The 27,932-nt window shown below is 47.3% G+C and overlaps 1 protein-coding gene and 1 long non-coding RNA gene across 5 annotated transcripts in view; one reads left to right on the plus strand and one right to left on the minus strand.

Annotated features, from left to right (window-relative positions):
- Nucleotides 1-27,932, plus strand: part of SYNJ2 (synaptojanin 2) — a 98,499-nt gene that overhangs the window by 61,238 nt on the left and 9,329 nt on the right. For 2 of the 3 annotated variants that reach the window (XM_077898377.1, XM_077898379.1), the window contains exons 9-23: nt 460-541; nt 1,260-1,409; nt 1,485-1,650; nt 9,102-9,293; nt 11,025-11,106; nt 11,833-11,973; nt 13,568-13,760; nt 15,908-16,066; nt 17,966-18,122; nt 19,104-19,221; nt 22,839-23,057; nt 23,177-23,255; nt 23,843-24,011; nt 24,743-24,910; nt 27,508-27,642. In XM_077898377.1, the coding sequence (XP_077754503.1) occupies nt 460-541; nt 1,260-1,409; nt 1,485-1,650; nt 9,102-9,293; nt 11,025-11,106; nt 11,833-11,973; nt 13,568-13,760; nt 15,908-16,066; nt 17,966-18,122; nt 19,104-19,221; nt 22,839-23,057; nt 23,177-23,255; nt 23,843-24,011; nt 24,743-24,910; nt 27,508-27,642 (2,210 nt within the window). The remainder of the gene's footprint in view (nt 1-459; nt 542-1,259; nt 1,410-1,484; nt 1,651-9,101; nt 9,294-11,024; nt 11,107-11,832; nt 11,974-13,567; nt 13,761-15,907; nt 16,067-17,965; nt 18,123-19,103; nt 19,222-22,838; nt 23,058-23,176; nt 23,256-23,842; nt 24,012-24,742; nt 24,911-27,507; nt 27,643-27,932) is intronic. The other variant, XM_077898378.1, reaches the window with a different exon arrangement.
- On the minus strand, nt 14,546-27,864 carry LOC144314358 (uncharacterized). 2 transcript variants are annotated; one of them, XR_013380197.1, is made up of 3 exons: nt 27,489-27,864; nt 17,226-17,348; nt 14,546-15,447 (listed from the first exon to the last, which is right to left on the minus strand). It is a non-coding gene; the product is annotated as an uncharacterized LOC144314358 (long non-coding RNA). The 2 variants fall into 2 exon arrangements; XR_013380191.1 differs by lacking the exon at nt 27,489-27,864 and adding an exon at nt 26,236-27,157.

Genomic DNA, 27,932 nt, shown 5'->3' on the forward strand with positions numbered 1-27,932 from the left:
TATTTTATGGGGTGGAGAGAGCAGGAGGAGGGACAGAGGGAGAGACTCGCATGCAGAATCCCCACTGAGCACAGACCCTGATGCGAGGCTCAATCTCATAACCCTGAGATCATGACCTGAGCTAAAATCAAGAGTCGATGCTTAACCAACTGAGCCATCCAGGTGCCTCTCAATTCATTGATTGTTCATGGTAACTTTTTAGGATATAACTGTAGCAAATAGTGAGAATTGGCATCTGTTATAACAACCTAGGCGTGCAGGTGGCCAAGAGTGTATGTGCCACGCCAGCAGTGCTGGGGTCCCTTGGGGTGTGTTCTGGGGCTTCTGGTGGGCTACCAGAATAGGTGAGTGTGGGCACCAGTTTTCTTGGAGGCCTCCAGTCATATGTAGGCCATTGTGCTATGGCCCTTGGTCCTTCAACTACAATTTGTAACCATTTGCATTTCTTGTTTTTCAAAGTTTTCAGAAAGGCACTTTGCGGATGAACTGTCTTGATTGCCTGGACCGAACCAACACAGTGCAGAGCTTCATAGCACTCGAGGTCTGTCCCTGTTGTGTGAGGCCCCTTGGGCCACCTGGGTTATATCCCATGCCTCCATTGGCAAGATGAGGGTGACCTCACTGGGCTAACTTTCTAACAGTGGGAATGTGGGGCAGAGATGTGCTGGGAAGCTAAGAGCGAGGTTTTCCTGGCTGGCCTTTGCCCCATTTTTAGGCACTCTTTGAGGAATGCATCCCAGACGTGGTGGCCCAAAGCTGCCAGGTGCCACCTTGAATAACAGTGGTTCTGTGTAATGATTGCTGTGGATATCCAGTTGGGCAAGGGCAGTGTGAAGCTGGCTGAGATGAGGCTGAATCTGAAGCCTGGGAGGGAGATCTCAGTCTGTCTAGTGGCCTGCTGGCCCAGTACCTGGTTCACCTCTCCTGCTCACCACTGGGGGGAAGGCATGGAGTCACCACTGCCTGCTGGGTATCCCTGATTGCTCTCCATCCCTCTGGTGCTCAGGGGTGGGGGATAGAGGAGGTTAGGAGTAAGGGGGGCAGAGGAGGGCTGATAGAATGATCAGGTTGGGTGAGTTGTGGTAGGAAGCCCCATTCTTTGCTATAAGGATTCTTGGAGAGGCACAGAATGAGCCACAGCCTGCCAAATAAGGAACCCACCAGAATGATGCCTGGTGACATTCCCCCCGAACCAGCTATGGGTGATGGGAGCTTCCATGTGAGAAGACAGTGACATCTGTCCCATATTTCTTATCCAGGTCCTTCATCTACAGCTCGAGAGCCTCGGCCTGAATTCAAAGCCCATCGCTGACCGCTTTGTGGAATCCTTTAAAGCCATGTGGTCTCTGAATGGACACAGCCTGAGCAAGATGTTCACAGGCAGCCGGGCCCTAGAAGGGAAGGCCAAGGTAGGGGCAGGCCACAGGGAGAGAGGGAGGGCCTGCATGAATCCCTCATACCACCTATGGTCTGGCTTGTGGCAGGTGGGTAAGCTGAAGGATGGGGCCCGGTCCGTGTCTCGCACTATCCAGTCCAACTTCTTTGATGGAGTGAAGCAAGAGGCCATCAAGCTGCTGCTGGTTGGGGATGTCTACACTGAGGAGTCTGCAGACAAAGGAAGGATGCTTCTGGACAACACAGCCCTGCTGGGTAAGGGGGCTCCCACTCCACTTGCATGGAGGTGTCCAGCTGCCCTGCCCCCAGAAGGAGTGGGTGGGAGTGGTGGGTGTGCTAGATAGCCCTTCCTGCTCCTCCTCAGGTAGTCCCAAAAGGCAGGTAGCAGACACTCCCCTGAGCTGAGCTTCCATGCCCTGCACTTCTGGCCTGTGTCTTGAGCTTGACCACTTGAGAAGCAGCCTACAGCTGTGATTTGTATTCTTTTATGAAATGGTCAGTCATTTGCAGCCACAAGAGGAAGCTCAGGAAAAAACAAAGTTTGTTCTTCAGAAGTAAGAACATACAGAGGCATCTGGGTGGCTCAGTTAAGTGTCTGTCTCTTGACTTTGACTCAGGTCATGACCTCAGGGTCATGAGATAGAGCCCTGCATTGGGCATCAGGCTCCAAACTCCGTATGGAGCCTGCTTAAGATTCTTTCTCTTCCTCTCCCACCCCTGCTCTCTCTCTCTCTCTTTCTCAAAAAAAAAAAAAAAAAAAAAAATACAGACCAAAAGTGAAAGGTTGGAAAAAGATGTTTGTAGCTATATTCCTAACAGACAAAAAGAGACTCTAAAACAAAGACTATTAAGAGACAAAGAAGGGCATTACATAATGATAAAGGGGTCCATTAAACAAGGTGACATAAAGTGTAAATATATATATACACACCCAACATATGAGCACTATGATATTTAAATGTTAACGTCTAAAGGGAGAGATTTACAGCAATACAACAATAGTAGGGGCCTTTAAGATCCCACTTATATTGATGGATAAATCATCCAGACAGAAAATGAGTAAGGAGACATTGGCCTTAAACAACATATTAGACCAGATGGATTTAACAGACATAAGCAGAACATTCCACCCCCCAGCCAACAGAATACACATTCCTCTCAAGTACACATGGAACATTCTCTAGGATGGGTCATATGTTAGGCCACAAGACAAATCTTAATAATTTCAAGAAGATTGAAATCCTGTCAAGCATCTTCTCTGACCACAATGGTATGAAACTAGAAATCAATTACAAGAAAACTGGAAAAAAACCCCACAAAAATGTAGAGATTAAACAACATGCTACTGAACAACCGGTGATGGGTGATCAGAGAAGCAAGGGAGAAATTTAAAAAATACCTAGAGTCAAACAACAGAAATACAATATACCAGAATCTTTGGGATGCAGCAAAAGCACTTCTATGAGGAAAGAGCACAGCAATACAGGCCTACCTCAAGGAAGCAAGAGAAATCTCAAGTAATCTAACTTTACAACTAAAGGAACTAGAAAAAAAAAAAAAATGAAGCCCAAAGTCACTAGAAGGAAGGAAGTAATAAAGACCAGAGGGGAAATAAATGAAATAGAGATTTAAAAACAGTAGAAAAGATCTACAAGAATTGGTTCTTTGAAAAGATAAAATTGATTAAACTATAGCTAGACTAACCAAGAAAAAGAAGTGACTAATCAGAAATGAAAGAGGAGATTCATAGCTGACACCACAGAAATACAAAGGATCACAGGAGACTTCACACATAATTCTATGCCAACAAATTGGACAACCTAGAAGAGATGGATAAATGCCATTCTTCCAAGACAGAATCATGAAGAAATACAAAATCTAGATAGACCGATTGTTAGTAATGAGGTTGTATTAAAAATAAAAAACCTCCCAAGGGGCACCTGACTGTCTCAGTTGGTTGAACGTGCAACTCTTGATCTTGGGGTTGTGAGTTCAAGTCCCCTGTTGGGCAGAGATATTTTGAAAAATAAAATGGAATAGCTGAAAATTAAAACCAAAACAAACAACAAAAACCCTCCTAATACACATAAGTCCCTTGACCTGAAAGCATCACTGGTGAATTCTACCAAACATGCAAAAAAGTTTTAATACCTGACCTTCTCAGCTCTTTAAAAAAATTGAAAAGGAGGGAATACTTCCAAACTCATTTTATGAGGCCATCATTATCCTGATACCAAAACCAGACTAGGATGTCATGAACCCACAACAAAATTGTAGGCCAGGATCACTGATGAACACTGACACACAAATCTACAATAAAATATGCAAACCAAATTCAACAACACATCAAAAGGATTGTTTTTACCATGATCAGGAAGGATTTATTCCAGTGATGCAAGAATGGTTCAACATCCACAAATCAATCAGCTGATACACCACATTAACAAAATGAAGGATAAGAATCCTGTTGATCTGGGCACCTGGGTGGCTCAGTCAGTTAAACATCTGCCTTTGGCTCAGGTTATGATCTCAGGGTCCTGGGATCGAGCCCTGAGTTGGGCTCCCTGCTTGACAGGGAGTCTGCTTCTCTTCCTCACTTTGCCACTCCCTTCCCCGACTCATGCTCTCACACGCACTCTCAAATAAATAAAAATCCTTTTTAAAAAAGAATATATAAAGAAAAAGCATTTGACAAAATTCAACATCCATTCCTGATAAAAACTCTCAACAAAGTGGATATGGAGGAAATTTACCTAAACATAATGAAGGTTATAGACGACAACCCCACAGGTAACATCATACTCAATGGTGAAAGGCTTTCAGCTTTTCATCTAAGATCAGGAATAAGACAAGGATGCCTAGTCTTGCCCCTTTCATTCAACATATATTAGAAGTCCAACCCACAGCAATTAGGCAAGAAAAAAGTCACCCAAGTTAGGAAGAATAAAACTGCCACTGTTTGCAAATGGCATACTATATATAGAAAACCCAAAGGACCACCCAAAAACCGTTAGAACTAATAAATGAATTTAGTAAAGTAACAGGATACAAAATCAACATATAGGAATCTGATGTCTCTATACATTAGTAACAAATTATCAGACTGAAAATTAAGAAAACAATTCCATTTACAGTTGCATCAAGAAGAATAAAATATCCAGGAATAAATTTAACCAAGGAGATGAAAGACTTATATTCTGAAAACTGTAAGACAGTGATGAACAAAACTGAAAAACAGGCAAATAAATAGATATTCTGTGCTCATGGATTGGAAGTATTAATATAGTTAAAATGTGCATACTATCCGAAGCAATGTACAGATTCAGTACAATCCCTATCAAAATTCCACTGGCATTTTTCACAGAATTAGAACAAAGAATTCTAAAATTTGTGTGAAATCACGAAAGATCCCAAATAGCCAAGGCAATTTTTTTTATTAAAGATTTTATTTATTTATTCATGAGAGACACAGAGAGTCAGAGACACAAGCAGAGGGAGAAGCAGGCTCCATGCAGGGAGCCTGACATGGGACTCGATCCCGGGTTTCCAGGATCACACCCTGGGCTGAAGGCAGCACTAAACCGCTGAGCCACCCGGGCTGCCCTAGCCAAGGCAATCTTGAGAAAAAAGAACAAAGGTGGAGGTATCCAGCTCTCTGATTTCAAACTAAACTGTAAAATTATAGTAAAACAGTATTGTATTGGTATAAAAACAGTCACACAGAACAATGAACAGAATTGAGAGCCCAGATTTAAACCCATGCATATATGGACTGCAAATTTATGACAAAGATGCTAAGAACATACAATGGCAAACGGACAGTCCCTTCAATAAATGATGTTGGGAAAACTGAACAGCTACATGCAAAAGAGTGAAACTAGACCACTGTCTTACACGATGCACAAAAGTCAACTCAAAATGGATGAAAGACTCGAATGTAAGACCTGAAACCATACAGTTCCTAGAAGAAAACCCAAGTAGTAAGCTCCCCCAACATTGGTGTTAGCAATATTTTTTTGAATCTGACTCCAAAGGCAAAGGAAACTGAAGCACAAATAGATTGGATTACATCAAACTGAGTAACTTCTGGACAGCAAAAGGAATCATCATCAAAACAAGAAGGCAGTGGTGCCTGGTGGTGGCTCAGTCGATTGGGTGACTGCCTTCGGCTCAGGTCAAGATCCCCGTCCTGGGATCAAGCCCTGCATTGGGCTCTCTGCTAGTGAGGAGCCTGCTCCTCCTTCTGCCTCTGCTGCTCCCCCTGCCTGTGCACACATGCTCTCTCTCTCTCTCTCTCTCAAATAAATAAACTCTTAAAAAAAAAGAAAAAAAACTCAAAAGGCAGGGGGTACCTGGATGGGTCAGTCAGTTAAGCATCCAACTCTTGGTTTTGGCTCATGTCATGATCTTGGGGTTGTGAGATCAAGCTCTGCATCAAGATCAGGAGTCTGCTTTAGATTCTCTCTCTCTCCCTCTGCCTCTCTCCCTGCCTCACCGCCCCCCCCACCAGAAAAATAAAAATAAAAAGCAGCCTACTAAATGAGAACGGATTTTTCTGAATCCTATATTGGATAAGAGGTAATATCCAAAATATGTAAAGAACTCCTACAACTCACCAGTAACAACAAAAAAATCAAGCAACCTGATAAAAGGTGGCCAGAGGATCTGAATGGGCAGATCTCAAAGAAGACATATGGTCAATGGGCACATGAGAAGATGTTCAACATCATTAATTACTAGGGAATGCAAATCAAAACCAAAATAAGATATAACCTCACACTGGCCAAAAAGGCAACGAGCATTGGAGAGAGTTATGAAGATAAGCGAGTCGTCATGTGCTGTTCCTAGGAATATGAATTGGCACAGCCACTATGGAAAGCAGTATGGAGATTCTCAGAGAATTAAGAATAGAACTACCATATGATACCACTCTTCCACTTTGGGGGATTTATCTGGAGAATGTAAAAACATTGATTCAAAAAATTATACATACCCTTATGTTTATTGCAGCATTATTTTTTTTCTAAGATTTTATTTATTTGACAGCACAAGCAGGACGAGTGGGAGAGGGAGAAGCAGCTTCCCCGAAAGCAGGGGGCCCGACATGGGGCTCGATCCCACCACCCTGGGATTATGACCTGAACCAAAGGCAGCTGCCCAACTGACTGAGCCACCCAGGTGCCCCAATTGCAGCATTATTTGCAAAACCAAGATATGGAATAAGCCAAGTGCCCATCAGTAGGTGGATAAAGAAGATGTGATGTGACATGTACACACACACATGCACACACACATACTCGCACAGAGGAATACTACTTGACCACAAAAAGGAATGAAGTCCTGCCATTTGCAACCACGTGGATGGACCTTGAAAGTATTATGCCAAGTGAAATGAGTCAAGTGGAGAAAGACAGATACCACGTGACTTAGCTCTTGGAATCTAAAACAAAACAAAAGCAAACTTCCAGATGAAAACAGATCCGTGTTTACCAGAGCAGGTTGGTGTGGGTGAAGGCTGTCGAATATGTGGTGATAGATGGTAACCAGACTTTGGGTGGTGATCATTTTGTAGGTGTACGGATGTAGAATTGTAATGTTTTACACCGGAGACATAAAACGTTATCTACCAATTTTACCTTAGTTTAACAATTTCTTTATTAGACTTGCAGCTCCTAGACATGGAGGGCATGCCACACAGGAGTTTATTGGGATTTTCTTCAGTGGGGTTTCCTCCGGAAAGGCAGGACAGGGTAAACAGCTTAGAATTGGCTGGTTTGAGTAATTCTGGTAGGGCTTTGGGTTATAGGCACGGAGTCTAGTTGAATGATAACCTGATCCTGGCATGATTGAGGCAAAAGAATATACAAAATAAGTATACAGTACTAGCCATCACTGTTTCTTGGGGGCCCGTGCTTTCTGGCCTTGAATGGGAGCCCACTCTTACATATTTCCAAGGGGAGGGAGAAAGTCAAGAAGGCACTGCAGGCATCCGTGTACAGTCTCAGCCCCAGTGGGCTCTTGGTCCCATCGCCAGGTATCATTTGTCCCAGGGAGTCTCCCGTGAGAGTGGCCCCCTGTTTGTTATGGTCCCAGGACCCTACTGAACTGGAAGAAGGAGAAGAAATGATTGTCTCCGGGGATCAGGACACCTCCTGCTCTCGGGGCAAGATTGCCATGCTTCTGTCAATAGCTAGAGGTTTGGGGTTGTTAGTTGATATATAGTTGACGTGTGGCATTGTATTACTTTCATGTGTTCAACATCATGATTCGATACTTGTGTACGTTGTGAAATGATCACAGTAAGTCTCGTTAATATCCATCACCACACATAGTTACAAAAGATTTTTTTCATATGATGAGATCCTTTAAGATCTACTCTCTTAGCAGCTTTGGAATGGGTGACCCAGTATTATCAACTATGGTGGTTCTGCTGTACATTACATCCCCAGGACTTCCTGACTTTATAACTATACCTTTTGACTCCCTTCATCTTTCTCTCCCCCAACCCCCTCAACACCTTCTCTATATCTAGGAGTTCATGGTTTTTAGAATTTGGGGGGAGGGTGGTTTTTTGGTGGGTTTTTTCTTTTTGGTTTCTTGTTTTGTTTTTTGTTTTTTAACTTCTACCTGTAAATGAGCTACAGGTTTCTTTGAGGGAATTTTAATGGCTTCTTATCCCCTAGACTCTATAAATGTTATAGAGCTAGTAGAGAAGAAGGGGGAACCCAGCATTTTTCCTTATAAGACCGTATAAGTTTTAGAACTTTTTGAAAAATTAACTTGCCCATGCTTAAAATGGTTTCACAGCCCCTTTGCTGTTTTCATTCCTCCATAAAGACTTTCGCTTGGCTTCACTTCACCAAGGTGATTATTTGCGTCGACCTGGAAATCAGGCCAGCTTGGTCAAAGCTGAAGAGAGGATCTGAGTAGCACAGGATCTTATTAAGTAGATAGGTAGGCATGACATAGATTTGAGGTAAGTCACTCATTTAAAAAAATGGAATGTATTTCGGATATCCAGAGGATGGACATGATTCAGAGCAATGATTTTTTTTTTTTTAAAGGCTTGAGTCCAGGGTAATGCAAACAAAGTATCTCATGAGGGATGGAGGGTGAAAAAGGCCAAGATGGTGTAAGACATTTAAAAGTGTTTTTTTTTTTTTTAAGATTTTATTTATTTGAGAGAGAGAGAGAGAGAGAGAGCGCGCAAGAACACGAGCAGGGGGAGGCAGAGGGAGAAGCAGACTCTCTGCCAGGCAGGGATCCCGACATGGAGCTCGATCTCAGGACCCTGGGATCATGACCTGAGCTGAAGGCAGATACTTAACTAACTGAGCCACTTACCCTAAAACATTTCAAGTTTTAGGTACCAGTGTTCAGAGTGGGGTGGGTTGTGGCGTCCCCTTGCTGACAGCCCCACTGGGTGGTGGAGGTCGTGCCAAGCAGAGACTCCCTGTGGTGTCTGGGTAAAGGACGTCGAGAGTGAACGTGTGGTCCTGTGTTTTCGGGGCTTCGTGGCACAAATGCCCCAGGGAAGTCTACTGGTTCTGGGGCTCTGGCCTCTCCCCACCCTCGCGGGGAGCAAACCCAGCCCCTGCCCGTAGGGGCTGCAGCCCTCTCCCCGACAGGGAGCCCCTTCCGAGTCTGGGGAGGATGCGTGTGGTTGTGCGGTGTAGACAAGCATGCCCTCTCCTGCCTCTACACAGTGACTCCCAGGATCCTGAGGGCCATGGCTGAGCGCCAGTCGGAATTCACAAATTTCAGGCGGATCCGAATTGCCACGGGGACGTGGAACGTGAACGGAGGCAAGCAGTTCCGGAGCAACCTCCTGGGGACGGCCGAGCTGGCCGACTGGCTCCTCGACTCCCCCACGCGCTCGGGCCTCCCGGGATCCCAGGGTGAGCGCTGCGGCTTGACCCTGAAACAGATTCCACCGAGACCCCCCTGCCCCGGGCTGACCTTTCCCGCAGCCCACGACTCCTTGAGATGCGGCATGTGGTGCCCTCAGCCCTCAGAAAGTTTGGAAAGGGCTGTGGTCTCTGTTTCCAGAACACACCTGGCAAATTACTTGGCGCCTTCTCTTTTCCAGATGTTTGGAAGGGTCACCGGAGCGGGGAGGTCTCTCTTGCCACAGAGAGAGATTTTGCAGTTTGGGTTTGGCTCTTCAGAAGGGCTCTGTCATTGAGGAGGAGGATGTGCTCAGGGCTGCGTTACTGTGGGAAGTGGGGCCGGGCCGAGGACACCTGTCCAGCCTTCCCTGTCCCAGCCTTCTCCCCAGACGCCTCCGTCTGCTCATCTGCGTCACATAGTCACAAAAGAATTTGCGTGCCCCTTAAGAACCAAGTGATTCCAAACTTGGCACTTCACTGTCTTCTGTCACGTGAGGTGATACTGGCCTCAGGATGCAGGGTTTGAGGAATAAAGGCTTCTCTTCAGTTGGCATTTGTGGGCGGGCTGGCTTCCTCCAGCGACCTGGGATCGTGCAAGGGAGCCACGCTCGGGTCTGTGCCCCGTACTGTCACGGGCACCCGCACCCCCCGCCGTTGCCTTGAGGTACAGGGTGGCTCGGGTCCACAGTGTGGGGTTCCTGGGATTCTTGTGTGGGTGGTGACCAGAATGCCCACCGGGGAAAGGCCCTGGACGCGCTGAGGGCCCCCCCATCTTCCTGTGCCTGCAGGGATGGGTGGGTGGTGACAGCAAGCTGGCTGCCACTTTGCTGGGGATTTTATTGGGATGGCGGCCCTGCAGCCCCACGGGGAACTTGCCAGGTTCAGAGGGAAGGAGGGATTGTGGCGACTCTTGCCAGCAGTTTGGAGGAACAGGTATTTTTTTTCTTGAAACAAAGAAGAGAGACTTGAAGCCATTTAAGCTCGAAGTGCCAGGCTGCCCTGTGAGGCCAGCAGGAAAGGAAGTAGACGCCAGGCCTTTCCCCACAGCCTCAGGGAGGGCAGGGTCTCCCTTTCCACAGCTCAAGGGCTGAGTGGCAGGACGGGGGCCACTGGAGAGAGGCAGCCAGTGGCTGTAGGGATCCTATTAACCCCTCTGATTCCCTGTTAGAGGGGACACAGAGAGGGGACGGGCAGCCCCTCAGCTTGCTGTGCTTCCCATAAAACACGTTTCTGCAGCAGGCCTCAGCAGCCACCGGGGAACAGCAATAACCACCTTGAGCCGGGCAGGGTGTTCTCACCTCCAGCCACCGTCCAGGACAGCAGTCCCCTGGGACAGGACACCTCAGGCAGTCATTAACGGGTTAAGGCTGGGTCTGATGCACCTGTGGGTCACCCAGAGGGACCCACAGGGCAGTGCCCTAACTACCTGCCGGGTGGGGCGGGCACTTCACACATGTCACCTGATGGGTGCTTTACAACATCCTTGTGAGATGACGGTTACTGTCCCATCTGCAGACAAAGGAACAGAGATTTGGGGAGAGGTCGGTAAGGTGCCCCGGGATGGAGACAGGGCAGGGCCATGCACAGTGGGAGGTGAGGGGAGGTGGGGATCTGTAGGGAGCTTCACTCAGTCATCGGGACGAGTGCACCTGGGCTCAGAGAGGCACACGAGGCGCCCCACGCGTCCACTAACACAGGCCTTGTGGGATCTGATGTCCTTCAACTCCTGCCTTGTCCTAGATGAGGACAGCCCAGCTGACATATTTGCCGTGGGGTTTGAAGAGATGGTGGAACTGAGCGCAGGGAATATCGTCAATGCCAGGTGAGTGTCTGGGCATGAGGGGTGCAGGACCACACCCTGAAATTCGCCCAAAGTTTTTCCAAGCCAGGTGCCTCACTAGGAGCAGGACTCTGGGTCCGTCCTGCTTCTGCATGCACTACCCTATGACCCTCGATGTGTAGGCACTGCAGATTGCTCTCCAGCACCCCCCCCCCCCCCCGACATACACCTCCACTTCCTCTTTGCAAATTAAGGAAACAGAGGGAAGGGCAGGTGTGTCCTTGGCCATGTAGGGAGGAGGCTGTGAGCTGGCGTGTGCACACCTGGAGGGTGTGTGCTGAGGGCCAGGCTGGAGGGGTGCTGATTCACTGTTTCCTGGGGAATGGGCTTCTCTTCTCTCCACCAGATCCAAAGGAAAAGAAAACTGCTGCATTAACATTTTGTATAGGGTCAACTGGACTTCTTTCCTAGTTTAATTTCAAGGAACCTTCTGAACAAATAATAAAACCTGATCTATGCAGCTCTTGATGAGCAAGGTGCTGTGTTGGGTTTTAGGTGACGGGGGAGTGAGGTATGTGCTGTGATGTGTGTGACACAACCAGAAATACACAGATAGTCCACTGCAGAAGTTAAGGCATGGCAGTAACATGGGAGTGGGGACAGTGGGATACTAGCTCTACAAAAAGAATAAAGGCTGAAGGAGTCTGTTGGTGGGAGAGCCCATGTCCAGCAGACTGGAAGGCATCATTTCTTTCTCTTCTCTTCCAGTACCACCAACAGGAAGATGTGGGGTGAGCAGCTCCAGAAGGCCATCTCACGCTCCCATAGGTACATTCTCTTGACTTCGGCACAGCTGGTGGGCGTCTGTCTGTATATCTTTGTACGTCCATACCATGTCCCATTCATCAGGTAAGAACATTTAGTTTATGAACATCTGGGGGACACGGGGTCTTTCGTCTTGGTGTTTTGTTCAGACTTCCTCCTCCTCCTCCCCTCCTGCAACAGGAATCGGGACTTGCCATTATTCGAGATAAATGTAGCAACCCCCTGAGGAAAAAACAGGCTGAATAGAATATTGTCTGGTAGTTAAAAAGCCACAGTGGGAACCTTGCAGGCCAGGAAGCCGAACCCTTTCAGAGGGAGTGATTGTTGTCCTCCCAAGCTCAGTTTTGTGCAAGGAAAGGGATTCCTGGTTGAAGTTTTAGACAGGAAACCTCTGACCAAGAGCTGAGTTAACTCATCGGGAAATGCCAGTTCTTTTGTCTCTTTTTAAAAGAGTTCTAAATAAGATGTGTGGGCAGAAAGTCTCTACCACTGTCACCCCGTTGTAATGTCTTAAAGTGACAGCTTTGTGACTGTCAGAAAGGGAACACTCAGCAAATGGGCGTCCTCTTGGTAAAGTGTATGCACGTGTGTGTGCAGGCACATGCATGTGTGCACACGTGTGTGCATGTGTGTGTTTTAAGGTTTGGGAAGAACTTAACCTTTTCCCTTAATGACTCATAACCTCCTGCTGCTACCTGGTTTCACTCAAATCCGTAGAATTTCCTCCCACGTCAGGCTGAGCTCACTGCCCATGCCAGGCTGAGCCTTTCCCCGCTCCGGGTTGAACGCCTCTGAATATGTAGAGGATGAGAGGCGTGCCCATGGCAGCACTTGGACAGCATGACTGTCCTCTTCTAGGACTTTCAGAAAATCTCTAAGTCCGTGTCCCCCTGAGTGTTTATTCTGGCCCTTGGGCAGTGTCCAAAGTGAGTGGGTCAAAGTCAGGAAAGGTAAGGTCAGGGCAAAGGTTAGAGATGAACCATGAGAGAGGGAGTGATGCTGGGGAACTCCAGATTTCCCAGATGCCACCCAAGGTCCCCAGCCTCTCCCCCAGCCTTAGCCTCTCAACCAGTTACCCCATCACCTTGTCTGCCGACTGACAGGCCCAGGGAGCAGGTGTGGGTCTGAGTGCCTCAGTCTGTGGTCCAGGGACCTGCACGCTCACCTGTGTGCAGTGTAAGTGGGCATTCCCATTTGAGCAGGAGTGTGTTCGGAAACTGCCTACACAGCCTAGCACTCATCCGGGGTGTTTCCTGTTCTTAACACATATTGATTACCTGATGGCACCATGTGTGCTTAGCAGGAAAGCCGCAAGAGGGTAGGACAGGGGATGGTGAAGTCCGAGCTGGGTCAGGGGCCCCAAGGACATGGACATGGAAAGGACCCAGGGTGGAGGTGAGAGCTTCCTGGGTGCCTTTGTGAGTGCAGGGCTCTTGAGGGTGGGGACTGCGGAGAGGGTCCTCCAGGCCCACCGCAAGGCAGCTGCCAACAGCGAGAAGACAGAGGTCTGGAGTGACGGCCATGTGGTCGCCGTGTGGCCCGGCCACCGATGTGATTGAACGGATTCCAAGCTGCAAGCCTGGCGCTGCTGCCCAGCTCTCGTCTGCAGCAGAGCCGGTTCTTGCTTTTCCTTCCGAGCCACAGAGCAGCCACCGCACATGCTCGCTGTGTGTTCCAGGGACGTGGCCATCGACACAGTGAAGACAGGCATGGGAGGAAAGGCGGGCAACAAGGGCGCCGTGGGCATCCGCTTTCAGTTCCACAGTTCCAGCTTCTGCTTCGTGTGCAGCCACCTGACGGCCGGCCAGTCGCAGGTGAAGGAGAGGAATGAAGACTACCGGGAGATCACCCAGAAGCTGAGTTTCCCGATGGTGAGAGCAGTGTGGCGTTGGTGGCCGGTGGCCTGGAGCATGACGGGGATACGGGTGCTAGCTCCCAGCTCAGGCCAACATCGGGGGGTGCGGCTGCGGGAGGGTTCCTGTCCTGGGGGCTCGGCTCCGGGGCAGGGGAAGCACCGTGGGATGGAACAGTAGAGGTGAGCCCAGGGGGTCCAGCCCTGGAGGGTCCAGTGCCCCACGTCTGCACATTTCCTGAATGTCCCTCTGCATCCTACAGTTTCTTTGCTTTTTTGTGCATTTTCTGATTTTCTCATTCACTGTTCATGGTACATCCATGCTGGTGAAGAACCTCTGAGCCCACACGATACTAGACTCGCTTTTCCTAAGATTCATGATCTTCATACATACCTTCTGTTGCAGCTCAGATAAGGAAGCTGGATTTTGAAACCTGTGTCTTCAGGACCAAGGAGCCCTGGATCCTCCCACCTGGGCTCCAGATTGCCGACAACGCGCGCCAGGCTGCCCTCTACTGGCGGCGGGGGTTTCCATCCCAAAGCCAGCGGGGCGTCTTTCCAGATTCAGATTCAGATGTTGTCATTCATTCCTGTGCAGAGATGTCACCTGCACACCGTCAGCCTGCTGCGAACCACCTGTCTCCCTGCAGTTAGGGGCGGCCAACTCTTTTTGCCACATTGTCTGTAACAGTTGGCTGGGTCATGTCCTCCGTGTGAGGCCAGATAGATCCCGTAAAACTGACCTCCTGTTTTCTGGGCTGCACCAGTACTCAAGGCAAAAACTCTTTCATTCTCAATAAGAAGTGCTGTAATCTTTGCTCTAGTTTTTATTTCTTGAATTAAAGAAGAAACAAGTAGAGTTGGGAAATTTACAACGTGAAGTCTTCTAGACTTCATGGGACATTATGCTTATTTTCTTTGTGTGTCTATTTAGTTTAAAAAAAAAAAAAAGTCCAGCCCTTCTCACTTAAAGTGCTATCTTGAAATAGTAAACAACTTTGGACACATTCAAAATATTCAAAGAGCTTTTAACATAGTTTTTTTTCCCCCCAACAGAAATATCAAGGATACCTATAGGTTAATACTCTACACCTGTGCTCTTTGGTAGACTAGCCGCTAGCCACAAGCAGGTACTTAAATTTTAATTAATTAAAATGAAATAAAACAAAGAGTTCCTTGGTTACACTGGCCATGTTTTTTGATGGTCACTCAGTGGCTGCATGTGGCTGCTTCTGGCTGGCGGCTCCTGTTCTGGACAGTGCGGATGGAGGACATTTCTATCACTGCAGAAAGTTCTACTGGCCAACAGTGCTCTGCACACTCATTTATTTGCTTGTGATCATTTTAATATTCTGTCTAGATTACTGTTATGGGTTACAGAGAGTGGAAATGCCACACAAGGAAAAAGAAACAGATTTCGGACTTAGGTTGACCTGAGTTCAAATGTTGCACTTATTATGCGCTAGTGATAACTTTAGCAAGTTTTTTTGAACTTTTTTAATCCAAAGGAGAGCCAATAGTGCATGCTTCGCAGGACTGCTGTGAGGGCAGTGTGCCCCCAGAACAGAGCCCAGCACACGTAGGTGGATGATAGGGGTGATATGCTGTGGCTGCTGTCATTGTCCTTGTGATTCACGGCAGGGAAGGGCGGGCAAGGATCCCACGCTCTCCAGGGCTGTGCTGGGGGACTGCTGGCTCAGGGTGGGCTAGACAGGGCAGAGGAGGGAAGAATAGGACAGGTCACACGATGAAAATGGATAAAATCCATGACATTTTGCAAAGTTGCACATTCTGAGCATTTTAACTTATTTTCTTAAGCCTGATCCTCATAACACAGAATGTTTGGGCAACTCTTCTTTGGATGTAGACCTGATAAAAGCAGGAGCACAGCCCGATCACAGAGCTGGGCCGCAGTGAAGAAGGGGGTCATGCTTCCCAGTTAGATATGAGCTTTCTCCAAACCACTAAAAAATACCATCATTTAAAATGAAGTAAGCCACATAAAAGCCCCGCACTGGGTATATGGGATTGAGAGATGAGGTGCTCTACTGGAAGTCATTTTTTAAATAACATTCTAAGAAATGTATCATCTGCAGGGTGAGTTTTCCTCCCCTTGCCCACCTTCTTTGCAAGATGAGCTGGAACGACTGTGATTTTCTTTAACAGGGAAGAAACATTTTTTCTCATGATTACGTGTTTTGGTGTGGCGATTTCAACTACCGCATTGATCTCACTTATGAAGAAGTCTTCTATTTTGTCAAACGCCAAGACTGGAAGAAACTTCTGGAGTTTGATCAGCTACAGCTACAGAAATCAAGTGGAAAAGTAAGTTGTGCTCTTATGATAGGTCTCAACAGCTTTTCCACTCTGGAATAACATCGAAACATTCAGTAGACTCAGGCATTGAAGTCAGAGAAACGTGAGCGTGTGTTCACACACACATCCTGGTCCCCCTCCAACGGGCTGCATTCAGGGCAGGTGTGCTCCTGGTGGGAATGGTTGTCAGTCACTCTGTGGAAAGCTGGTGAGCACAAAAGCCAGCGTAGGAGGTGATGGCAGCAGAAGACTCCCTGCCAACACCAGAATCTGTGCTCTGCAGTTGGAGGGTGGGTTTGCTGTCTCTTCCTCCTTCGGACTTCACAATGTCAACCACCGAGTGACACTCAAAGTACTCTATTTTGGTGAGATCTCGGTTTCTCATTGGTAAGCACACTAACAAATTATAACAATACTGAATATACTTTATGTACCAATTTGGGTGGATAATCCTCAAGACCATCCTACAAATTAGGTATTACACCCATTCAATAAACAAAAGAACTTAGGCCCAGGTCAGATGAGTCCAAGGTCACACAGTGAGTACACAGAGCCATCATGCCATCCAAGACTGTCAAACTATAGAGCTCATATTTTATCCACTACATGACCCATGTGCAATTTTTTTTAAGATTCTTTTTTTTTTTTTTTTAAGATAGAGAATGAGTGGGGGCAGGGGCAGAGGGAGAGGGAGAAAATCTCAAGCAGATCCCCACTAAGTGTGGAGCCCGATGCCAGATTGATCTCACTACCCTGAGATCATCACCTGAGCTGAGACCATGAGTTGGACGCTCAACTGACTGAGCCTGCCTGGCATCCCACCATGTGCAGTTTTTTAGTGACTCCTTAGACCATGACATAATAGGAAAGATTCAGGATGGGGTCTGCCCTCAGTTCTTCACAGTCACACTGGTCAGCTTCCAGATGACCCGAAGCTTATGTTCTCCACCTAATACTGTTTGCGCTTTTCAGTGCCTGTTAGCTTCATAGCACCTGCACTCCATTTACCTTTTGAAAATGTGGCTGGTTCAGTGCGTGGAGCTAGGAGAGTTAAGGTCTCTCCTACAGCCAGATTCACACATTCTTTGAGATGTTCTGTTCACCTCCCACTCAGCCCTGCCACGACATCGCTGAGGGGTGGCCGGATGGAAAAGTAACCACAGCATACCTTGCTAGAATAGGTTTTTCTTTCTTCCTCCAACCAGTGTTGTCTACATCCTTCCACAGATGCATGGAGAGAATTAGGTGTCTGTTCCAGGGTCTTCTCACAGCACCAGGGCTGGATCTAGAGCTAACCAGAAACAGTTCCATTTCGGTCCTGCGCTTCTATTTTTAAAGATTTTATTTATTCCTGAGAGACCCAGAGAAAGGCAGAGACATAGGCAGAGGGAGAAGCAGGCTCCATGCAGTGAGCCTGATTTGGGACTCGATCCCAGGACTCCAGGATCACGCCCTGAGCCAGAGGCAGACACTAAACTGCTGAGCCACCCAGGCGTCCCCCTGCGCTTCTATTTACTCAATTCATTTAGTTAGCAAATACCAACAAGGGCCTTTTAGGCTTACCCAGGCATGTACTAGGTCTGGGGCTGAGTGGAGGGGCCCCTGTGATACTTGCCTTGTGCCTTCCACTGTCTCTGGGGCACTGACAAGGGGACAGTTGGGCATCGGGTCCCCAAGGTGGGTGGGAGTTCCCAGGGTGGTGCGTCAGTCAGTGGAATCAATAATCATCCCTCTCTTGCTAATTAAATAGCATACACATGTTCACTTTGAGACATATTTGCAACTATAATGTCGATTTTGTGTCTTTAGGAATGGGGCACTTGGGAATGTGCTTCCTTATTTTTTGTTGTTTTGCATACTATGTACAGAATCTAGAACCAAGTTGGTCTTGGTCTTTTCTCCTAATAGATTTTTAAAGACTTTCACGAAGGCGCTATTAATTTTGGACCTACCTACAAGTATGACGTTGGCTCTGCTGCCTACGACACAAGTGACAAATGTCGCACCCCCGCCTGGACAGACCGGGTCCTGTGGTGGAGGAAGAGGCACTCTTTTGACAGAACAGGTGCGTGAGATGTGTGCACATTCAGAGCTGGTGGAGGGCGTGATCGATAGCGTAGAGGGGAAGTCTGCACATTCATTCAGCACAGCACTCTTTGTGGTATAAATAACAACTTTCTTGATGACCCCAAACGATAGAAAAGTCATTCCATCTGTTGGCCCCTATGGTTTGGAAGTTGTGCTTTGGGGAGCTCCCCTCTGGCTCTCCCCGCCCCTGCATCACGGCTGCCACCCCCCGCAACGCCACCCCCCGCAACACCACCCCATCTGCCTTCTGTTCTGGGTGGACAACAAGGAGAGAGGCCACGGCTCTTCTGGTCCAGTATGTCTCCCCTTGCCCACACATGGCACTTTATCCCTCCTGTTTGCTTCCACCAAACTCTTACCTGCTCCAGGCTCCCAATTCGGAATTGAACAGGAGCCAAACACAGGAAAGAAGAGCTTTTTCCTCAGTTAGTGGTCAAGTACATTTTGAATTATTTGTGATGGCCAATTAGGAAGGACAGTTGAGTCAGAACACCTAGACATAAAGCAGCTCTGCTTTCCTGGCAAGATGGCTGCAGAGATTTCAAAGCCAGGGAATCACGTCATTCAGATCAGTCTTTGGACATCTGTGGGCATCCCTGGGGCACCGAGAGGCCAGGATACAGTGATGGCCTCAGCCTCGGCTTTGCCTACATAAAAGGTACAGACTTCCTGTGTCCCTGTACCCCTGGGATGGGAACCCCACAGCCACGATGTCTGCTTTCCCACTTGGTTTGTCCACTGGGAAGGCCACAGGCATCACTGGATAATCTACATAGATTATCTACCCCAGGCCAACTCCACATGGTTTCCGGCCCAGCAGGTTAGAGCAGACGAGGGTGAGACAGGTGGTGGTCTGTGTCCGAGATCCCTGTTGTACAGCTTCCTCGGTCCGCATTCCCATATGTTGATACCAGTTTGTGTTGTATGTGGGTCTCTTGATCGGAATCCCTGTGAGTAGCTGAAGAACTCAACCTTCTAGACAACGATGTAGATGCTGACAACACAGTCAGACATTGCTGGTCTCCTGGTGTGCTCAAATATTACGGCCGAGCAGAACTACAAGCATCTGATCACAGGTATGGTCTTCACTGCGTCAGGCACATTCTCCTGTGCCGGGGTGAGCAGCGTCTGCTGCTCCCCACAGAGAACAGATGTGTTGTCCCCCTCGGAATGCATGTGTGCACACGTGTGAAATATAGTAAAGAACCAAGAATAGCATGACCAATAGCTGTGTCCCCACCACCAAGAATGAATCAGTGTTAGTATTTTGTACTAAAAAAAAATGACATCATTCATGAAAACTTCAAAGATGCACCCTATACTATTTTGTCATTTAAATTCCTATAAATGATGTCATTGGGCAACTTGCTTTTTTGTTATTTAATATCTTTGAAACACAGTCATGTCGATATTACAGACCTGGCTCGTTCTCTTGTAATTGCTGTCCAGTATTACACTAAATATATCCATGGAATTTACCCATTCACCTACTGGTGACATTTTTTCCTAATATTTTATTATTACAAATGCCATAGGGTTTTCGGGTGTTGGATTCTGAGTTCTTAAATGCTCTGAGCTATTAGTTTGGCCTTGCATATCTTGCGTTAACAACAGAACACAGCAAAAGCGTTGGTCAGCTCAATGTGCACTGGCACCAGCCACAGAGAGATTGGTCTTCTAGAACAACTTTAAAGAGACAGAGAAAATGGCATTTTCGGATGGAAATAGGAAGGGTTTGATCTTCCCATGGCTGCTCCTAAAACTAGCCTGTCAGTTTCGACTTCTACAAGGAAAGAAATTAGGAGAGAGAGTTGATGAATAGCTGGTCAGCCAGTAGGTCTAAATCTTTAGATATCCTAAATTCTTGAGAAAGCTGTGTTGCAAACACATACCTAGAAACCAACCTTGGGAAATCTCCAGTTATAGGATTTTCAGGTTTGCTAATTCAGTGAGTGTCTTTAAGAAGCAGTTCACTTAACAAATATACACTGAAGGGTGTTGTATACTAGCCCTGTTCTTGTATACTGTTCACTGAAGATTAACAGTGAACAAAACAGACAAGACCACATTCTCATGGAATTGTCTAGTAAGGACAGACAGACAATAAACAAATGTGAAAAAAAATAGTAATAAGAGTCAGACAAGGGGTTGGTGCTCTTTTAATACCCAGTGTTCAAGGAAAGCCTTTACGATATGATGACCTGAAAGAAGTGAGTTGAGCCAGAGGGGCATCAGGGGGAGAGCATTCCAGGGTGAGGAGGGAGGCAGTGAACATTCAGGAATTGAGAGAACAGAAGTGGAGTAGAAAGAGTAGAGGAAGTCATAGGAAATGGGCAAGAAGTACAGACCATCTGGAAGAACCCTGCAGGCCACAAGAACACATTGGGTTTTACTAGGGCTGAGGAGTGGCATTATCTGATGAGGTGTTGACAGAATCAGCCAAAGAGAGTCTATCCCACTGGGCCAGGGAAGAAGCTGGTGTGGTAAGCAAGGGAAGAATCAGTGCCAGCCTTGGACCAGGTGGTCATGTGTCCCTGTGGTGGGTTCTGGATAGATTTTGCAAGTGGAGCCTACAGAATTGTCTGAGGGATTGGATGGTGTATGTATGTGTGTGTGTGTGTGTGTGTGTGTGAGAGAGAGAGAGAGAGAGAGAGAGAGAGAGAATGGATTTTAGGAGGATGGGGCGGGGAGGATTTCAGGAAGACCCCAGAGTTTGGCCTGAGCAACCAGAAGGACAGAGTAGCCTTCACTCAACTGGATTGCTGGGAGGTACGGATCTGGACACACTGGTTTGAGGTGCATCTTAGACATTAATGGATTTTTCTGATTAAAAAACAAAGCACCTCAGTCATTGACAGGGAAAACCTATGTATGCAAACAAACCCTCCATAGTTCACCTTCTGAGACAGTGGCTGCAATGGTCTGTTACATGTCTTCTGTATTTTCCATGCACGTTAAAAGATCTTATACCAAAATGGTAACCTTCATGTGCAGCTATGCATTATATATAAATGCGTATAAAAACATTAGGATTATACTATGCAGACTTACATTGCCTTTTTACTTACTACATTCATATCTTTAAATTAAACTTTTTATGTGGAGGTAATCAGAGATTGACATCTGATTATAAGGAATAATACAGAGAGCCCAGGTCCCTTTTCCCAGGCCCCGCAGTGAGGAGATCCTGTCCTTCTGTAGCACAGGGCCATGACCAGGATAGCGACAATGTCACTGTCAAGATACAGAACATCTCCTTCACCACAGGGATGCCTCCTGGCGCCTTTCATAGCCCTGCTCATTTCCCCTGGTCCCTAACCTGTCTGCCGCTGCTTTTTCTCCCTTCCCATCATTTCGTCATTCCAAGCATGTTACATAAATGGCATCAGAACTCGGGGACTGGGTTTTTCCTGCCAGCCTCATTCTCTACAGATCCATGCAGTTGTTCTGAGTATCAGTAGCCTGTTTGCATCATCACTGGGGGTGCTGCCCGTGTGCACCTGCTTTCCTCAGCGATGCTTCCTGTATAGCACGTGCGGCTTCTCCCAAAAGGTTTCCTACCAGCTTTTACAACTACTCACTTGGTGCACATCCCTGTGTCAGATTTCCCTCAGTCTTCTTTTTCCTTCTAAACGCAAAAAACCAAAAATCTAACAATGGCGATACAAATTTGTGGTAGGATAATATCGGTTATCACTCACATCTCCCCATTTTCACAGTGTTCCCTGTTTTTAAAGGTCACCATCCTATGACCTACTGTTTTGTGTTCTGTTCTGTTTCCACTTAATACTGTCTTATAAATGTCTTTGATGAGATTACAGAATCTTCATAATAGAGGATTTCCTAAATTTTTGTAAAGAAAGTAAACCCATCTCTATATCACACTTGCAATAACGATTGCATTATTTCCTGCTGGCCTGTTTTCCTGGGTATGTCAACTAGAGTTCTCCAACATTGTTCTTATTAGTTGTATAATATATGATAATATGGCTACACCGTAACCTCTCATGTATGGGGCAGATAGATTGTTTCCCCTTTCCCCTTTCAGCAACAGTGCTGTAATAATCATCCTTGTGTATAAATCTTTGTCTGAATCTCTCATCATTTTCTTAGAACAAAGACCTGGAATTGAAATTAGTAGGTCAAAGGAGATGGACATCTTTGAGATTCTTTTTTTTTTTTTTGAAAGACACAGAGTGAGAGGCAGAGACACAGGCAGAGGGAGAAGCAGGCTCCCTGGGAAGAGCCCAGCTAGAGGGACTTGATTCCAGGACCCCAGGATCACACCCTCAGCCAAAGGCAGACACTCAACCACTGAGCCACCTAGGCGTCCCCATCTTGAGATTCTTAACACCAGTTGCCAAATAGCCGTCCAAAAAGCTTGTTCCCCTAGCAGAGGGAGAATTCACACTTCTCTCCATCCTCAGCAATCTTGGCAAGTACCACATAAGAAAAAATCTCCGCTAACAGGGCACTGTTTTCTCTAAATCATCCTTTAGGTAAGAATGCCAAGACAGTGCTAAGGCTGGGCAAAGACAGAGTCGGAAATCCTAGGACAGGACAGCCGGGCTGCAGGTGCTGGGCCAGGGCCACACCATGGGTCATTGTTGTTCACTCTTGCCAGTGGACTCTGGGGGTCAGGACCTACTCAGCCAGTTAACCATCACCCATCTTCCCTTCATGTCTAATGCAGACCCGTGCTGGCGATCGTGGAGGTGGAAGTTCAAGAAGTCGATGTGGGTGCTCGAGAGAGGGTGTTCCAGGAAGTGTCCTCTTTCCAGGGCCCCCTCGATGCCACTGTTGTAGTCAACCTCCAGTCGCCAACTTTAGAAGAGAAAAATGAGTTTCCTGAGGATGTACGCACAGAACTCATGCAGACCTTGGGCAATTATGGGACCATTGTTCTTGTCAGGTAACTAGTGCCCCGGCTGGCATAGGGTTCTGGGAGCATGTCGTGTGTATTCTGGCCAGGACCTGTGAGAGCCACCGGGCTGCTCTTGATGTTGACTTGGCATATCTCATTTATTCCAGGATCAACCAAGGGCAAATGCTGGTGACTTTTGCAGACAGTCACTCGGCTCTCAGCGTCCTGGACGTGGACGGTATGAAGGTGAGTCATGCTTGGTCACTCATGGAGTGGGGGGCTGCTTGTTTCCTTGGGCTTTTACATGGTCAAGGCATCTCTTCACCTGTCCCTTAAAGTGTGGACTCCACAGGAGGGCAGGCGCTAGCACTCTTCCTTCTGGTGTCTATTTCTGGTGTCCTCATTGAGGATATTAGTATATCTAATGTCTCCCTGGCCACTTGCAGAATTTAGGAGGAAGAGCAAGTTTTAGAGGGCAGATCCCACTGAGTCACTGGGTCCATCTTGGCTCACATCTGCAGGTGGGAGAGCACTGCAATCATTTTCTTTAGACGGTTTATTTTGAAATATGGATACAGATATTTCCCATTTTGATAATATCCTGGTTTTACACTCACATGGGATGAAAAGCTGGAAGTGATAATTCAACTTTTATTTTGACTGAATGGTGAGCTATCATGATCTTGCCTGAGGTCTAGATTCTCAACTTTTCTTAGCAAAACATGAAGATTGGCCTGCTTCTCATGCATGAGTTTGAGCAAGATGCCCTTTGAAAGCGAAGGGAGCGGTTCTGATGTCTGCATTCATCCTCAGATGGCCACTCTTCCTCACAGGTAAAAGGCAGAGCAGTGAAGATCAGACCAAAGACCAAGGACTGGCTAAAAGGTTTGCAAGAGGAGATCATCCGAAAGCGGGATAGCATGGCTTCCATGTCTCCCACTGCCAATTCCTGTTTGCTGGAGGAAAACTTTGACTTCACAACTTTGGACTATGAGTCAGAGGGTGAGTAGTTCTTCTCCAGGACTTCTTGGTCATTGTGGCGAGGTCAGCAGGCAAGACGTTCTGACAACCAGCATGAAATTTTCTTTTTTTTCTTTCTTTCTTTTTTCTTTTTTTAAGATTTTATTTATTTGTTTGTTTGTGAGAGACACAGACAGAGAGGCAGAGACATGCAGAGGGAGAAACAGGCTCCCTCTAGGAAGCCAATATGGGACTTGATCCCAGGATCCTGGGATCATGCCCTGAGCCAAAGGCATGAAGGGGTAAATAAGACCTGGAGCCATCTGACATGATAGTGAGAACAGGGTTTTTGAGGATGTCTGGGCTGTGGGCACAGTCCCGTGTCTCAGGTGTGAGTGGAATTGGGATCCTGTATCTGTTGACACGTGGGCGCCTCTGGGCTGCAGAAAGCTGTGCCGCAGACATCCTGATGCTGAGCCGCAAGCCCAGATGTTGAAACAGACCCACTGGGCAGCCCAGGAGGCTCAGCGGTTTAGAGCTGCCTTCAGCCCGGGGCGTGATCCTGGAGACCTGGGATTGAGTCCCACATCGGGTTCCCTGAGGGGAGCCTGCTTCTCCCTCTGCCTGTGTCTCTGCCCTGCCCCCTCATAAATAAATAAATAAAATCTTAAGGAAAAAAAAAAAAGAAGAAGAAAGAAAGAAAGAAACAGACCCACTGCTGAAAGGCTCTGCTATGTATCCTGATGATGTGCTATGACATTTCCTTCCCCTAGGGGATATTCTCGAAGATGACGAAGACTATTTGGTGGATGAGCTAAATCAGTCTGTGGTCTCAGATGGTGAGATGGGGGCGGACAACCTTTCTGAAGCCTCCACGGCTGCGGTGTCTGCCAGCAAGTCACCTGCACTCACTAAAAAGAAGCAGCACCCGACGTACAAAGGTAGCTTGGCCCTTCCTTTTCTAAAAAGCCTCTGGCATCGAGTTGATTCTTTCTCTCAACATCAGGACATTACGTGATACCACGAATCAAGTGCCCACCCTAGAGCTAAAACAACAAGTCATAGCAAGTGGGTGGAAACTGGGTTTTGGGCCTGGATCCAGCTACCACCACACCAATTTTCTGTAGTGCTTTTTTCTTTTTCTTTTTCTCTTTCTTTTTCTTTTTTTTTTAACCACTGGTACCCCTATAGCACACAAGATCTATAGTAATTCCTATTTCCTCTGTATGTTTAAATGGCCACCGCTCTGAACTGGTTTTACAGTTCTAATTCTGTTTTTCCTCTCCAAAATGTTTCTCTTTCAATCCCATGAGAGACATAATTATTTTTTTTTGAAGTATAGTTAGCATACAATGTTATATTGGTTTCAGGTATACAACTTAGCAAACCAATAATTCTATATATTACGCAGTACGTGTGGTTATCATCTGTCACCTTATAATGTTGAAAAAAATATTGCTGTATTCTCTATGCTATCTTTTTCTTCCCTGTGACTGTTTTGTTTTATAACTGGAAGTTTGTATCTCTTAATCTCCTTCACCTATTTCCTCCACTCCCACTTCCCAGTCAACCACCAGTTCTCTGTATGTGTTTCTGGGTTTAATGGTTTGTTTGTTTGTTTGTTTTGGGGTTTTTTTTGGCTATTGTTTGTTTTGTTTTTAGATTCCACATGTAAATGAAATCATACTTGTCTTTCTATGTCTGATTTATTTCACTTAGTGCACCCTCTAAGTCTATCAGGTATCTAAGTATCCATCAGGTCTTGAGTGCTGGTGTATGGTTACATTCATATAACACATTATTGTACATTAACATACATTAGCATCATTCTATCATTTGAGATTGAGCAAAGAGGGACTGAAAGGCTTGCAGATTGAACTCCAAAGTCATAGGTTATATGGTATAATGGCCCTTCTGAATAAGTTTTAAAACCTGCTGGCATTTCATAGGCTGGAAAGTAGGGTAGTGCCTGCTCTAGCCTCAGACTGCTCCAGCCACAAGTGCCTTCCAGCTGCTGGCCACTGTGTCCCCCCTCCCCCACTGGAAGAAAGCTGTGCTCAGCAGGTTCAGGAGCTTAGAGTATGTCAGGACCCTTTGAGCTGTGGCTGAGAACACAGAACATGGTGAAAGTGAATTGAGATGCTTCCCAGGGAAGGTAATATACTGGGAGAGGTGCAGGCACCTCTAAGCCCCTTTGACTGTACAGTGGTCCCAAAGGTGGTTAGTAGGCTGACTACATTGAGCCAGCGGGAGCTTTTAAACTTACAGGTTGCTGAGCCCCATCATAGAGATGTGGATTTGGCAGGGGTGGACTGGGATCCTGGAAACTGGCAGGTCACGAAGCTCCTTGGAGGACTGAGATGCATGGCTGAGTTTGGGGACTGCTACCGGGAAGCAGCAGTCTTCATCCATGCATCCAGGTGGTTCTGTGCCCTGCACATCCAAAGGGCTCCTGCCCTGGAGTAGGAGTGGCTGAAGGGACACGCTTTTCAGACAGCAGGCAGTCCTTTTCTGCAGGAATGGCCATCATTCAGGAATCCTCCCAAGCAGAGTGCACACATGTGCTCAAAGGCCTCTCTGAATGAAAAACTAGTAGAGCAGCATGAGGGTGCTTGATGGTGAATGTCAAGAAGTCATGTCCATGATGCTATGGGGGTTCAGGCATTCCCATTAGAAGGAGAAGCCTGCCTCTTCCTAGCTCCAAAATACATGGGCTTGAGCTGTTGGAAATGTGAGGGGTGGAGTGTCTGAGCCAAAATAAAATGAGTCAGGCTGTGTTGCAGTGGGAGAGAGAAGATCTGAAATTTTCCTGAACTTAGGTAATAAATCAAAGCAGTCACCTCCTCACGCCCCCTCTTAGCCTTAGAAGGTATTTGCAGGACAAGTCAAGAGGCAGTGGGTTTTGGTACTTGGGGCTTGATGGATGAGCAAGGACGCTCCATACTAGGAGCTTGCCACTGGATGGCAGGCAACCCTGCTGGCAGAGGCAGAGAATATCCTAAGCTTCCAAAACATCTGTCCTGTTTGTTTGTTTGTTTGTTTGTTTTATAAGATTTTACTTATTTATTCATGAGAGACACACAGAGAGAGGCAGAGATGTAGGCAGAGGAAGGCAGGCTCCCTGTGGAGAGCTCGATGCGGGTCTTGACCCCAGGATCATGAGCCAAAGGCAGACACTCAACTACTGAGTCACCCAGGCACCCCAGCTGTCTTGTTGTAGAGTGAGGAATTAAAACTGGGGTACTCTGGTCTTCAGCTGTCTCCTCTACTCCTCTGTGTGAGTCTCCTTCATTATTTCAGAAGGAAGTACCCCTACACTTGGAAAAATTTCTCTCTCTCTCATGTCAGGACCAGAAGGCTGGTCCACAGTTCATCTCATGTTCCAAGCAGGCATTGGGTGCCCCCGCCCGCCCACCCTCCCATGCCCGCAGAGAGGGGGGCCCTGCCCCGCGGGGAGCCCCCCTGCATGGTCAGCTCCGCGCAGACCCGAATCTGAGGCCCGCCTCCCACGTCACTCACCTTCCACCATGTCCTCCAGATGACGCTGACCTGGTGGAGCTAAAGCAGGAGCTGGAAGCAGTTGGGGATTTCCGGCACCGTTCTCCAAGCAGGTCTTTGTCGGTTCCCACTAGGCCTCGGCCACCTCACCCACCGCAGAGACCCCCCCCTCCAAGTAAGACTTTGCTGCTTTGGGCTTGCCACCGTGCCTGCTGGGAATAACCACCCATTTCCTGCCACTCGACACCCGCCTCTGGGTCCCCCGCCTTCCCCTCCTCAGGCTCCTTTTTGTGTTGATCTCATAGAGAGTCTAGTACTTTCTGTTTTACCTCTTCTGTTCACTCCTCCCTCCACCCTAAAAGTGCAGTCAGACACAGAGATCTTTCCCTCAGGCTTTACTTCCCAGTTGGGCTCCTCTTGGCTTACGTCCCAAGAGCAATTGTTGGCAGGCTGGAAGCACGTGAC

Source organism: Canis aureus, chromosome 1 (genome assembly GCF_053574225.1).
Source record: "Canis aureus isolate CA01 chromosome 1, VMU_Caureus_v.1.0, whole genome shotgun sequence".
NCBI lineage: Eukaryota > Metazoa > Chordata > Mammalia > Carnivora > Canidae > Canis > Canis aureus.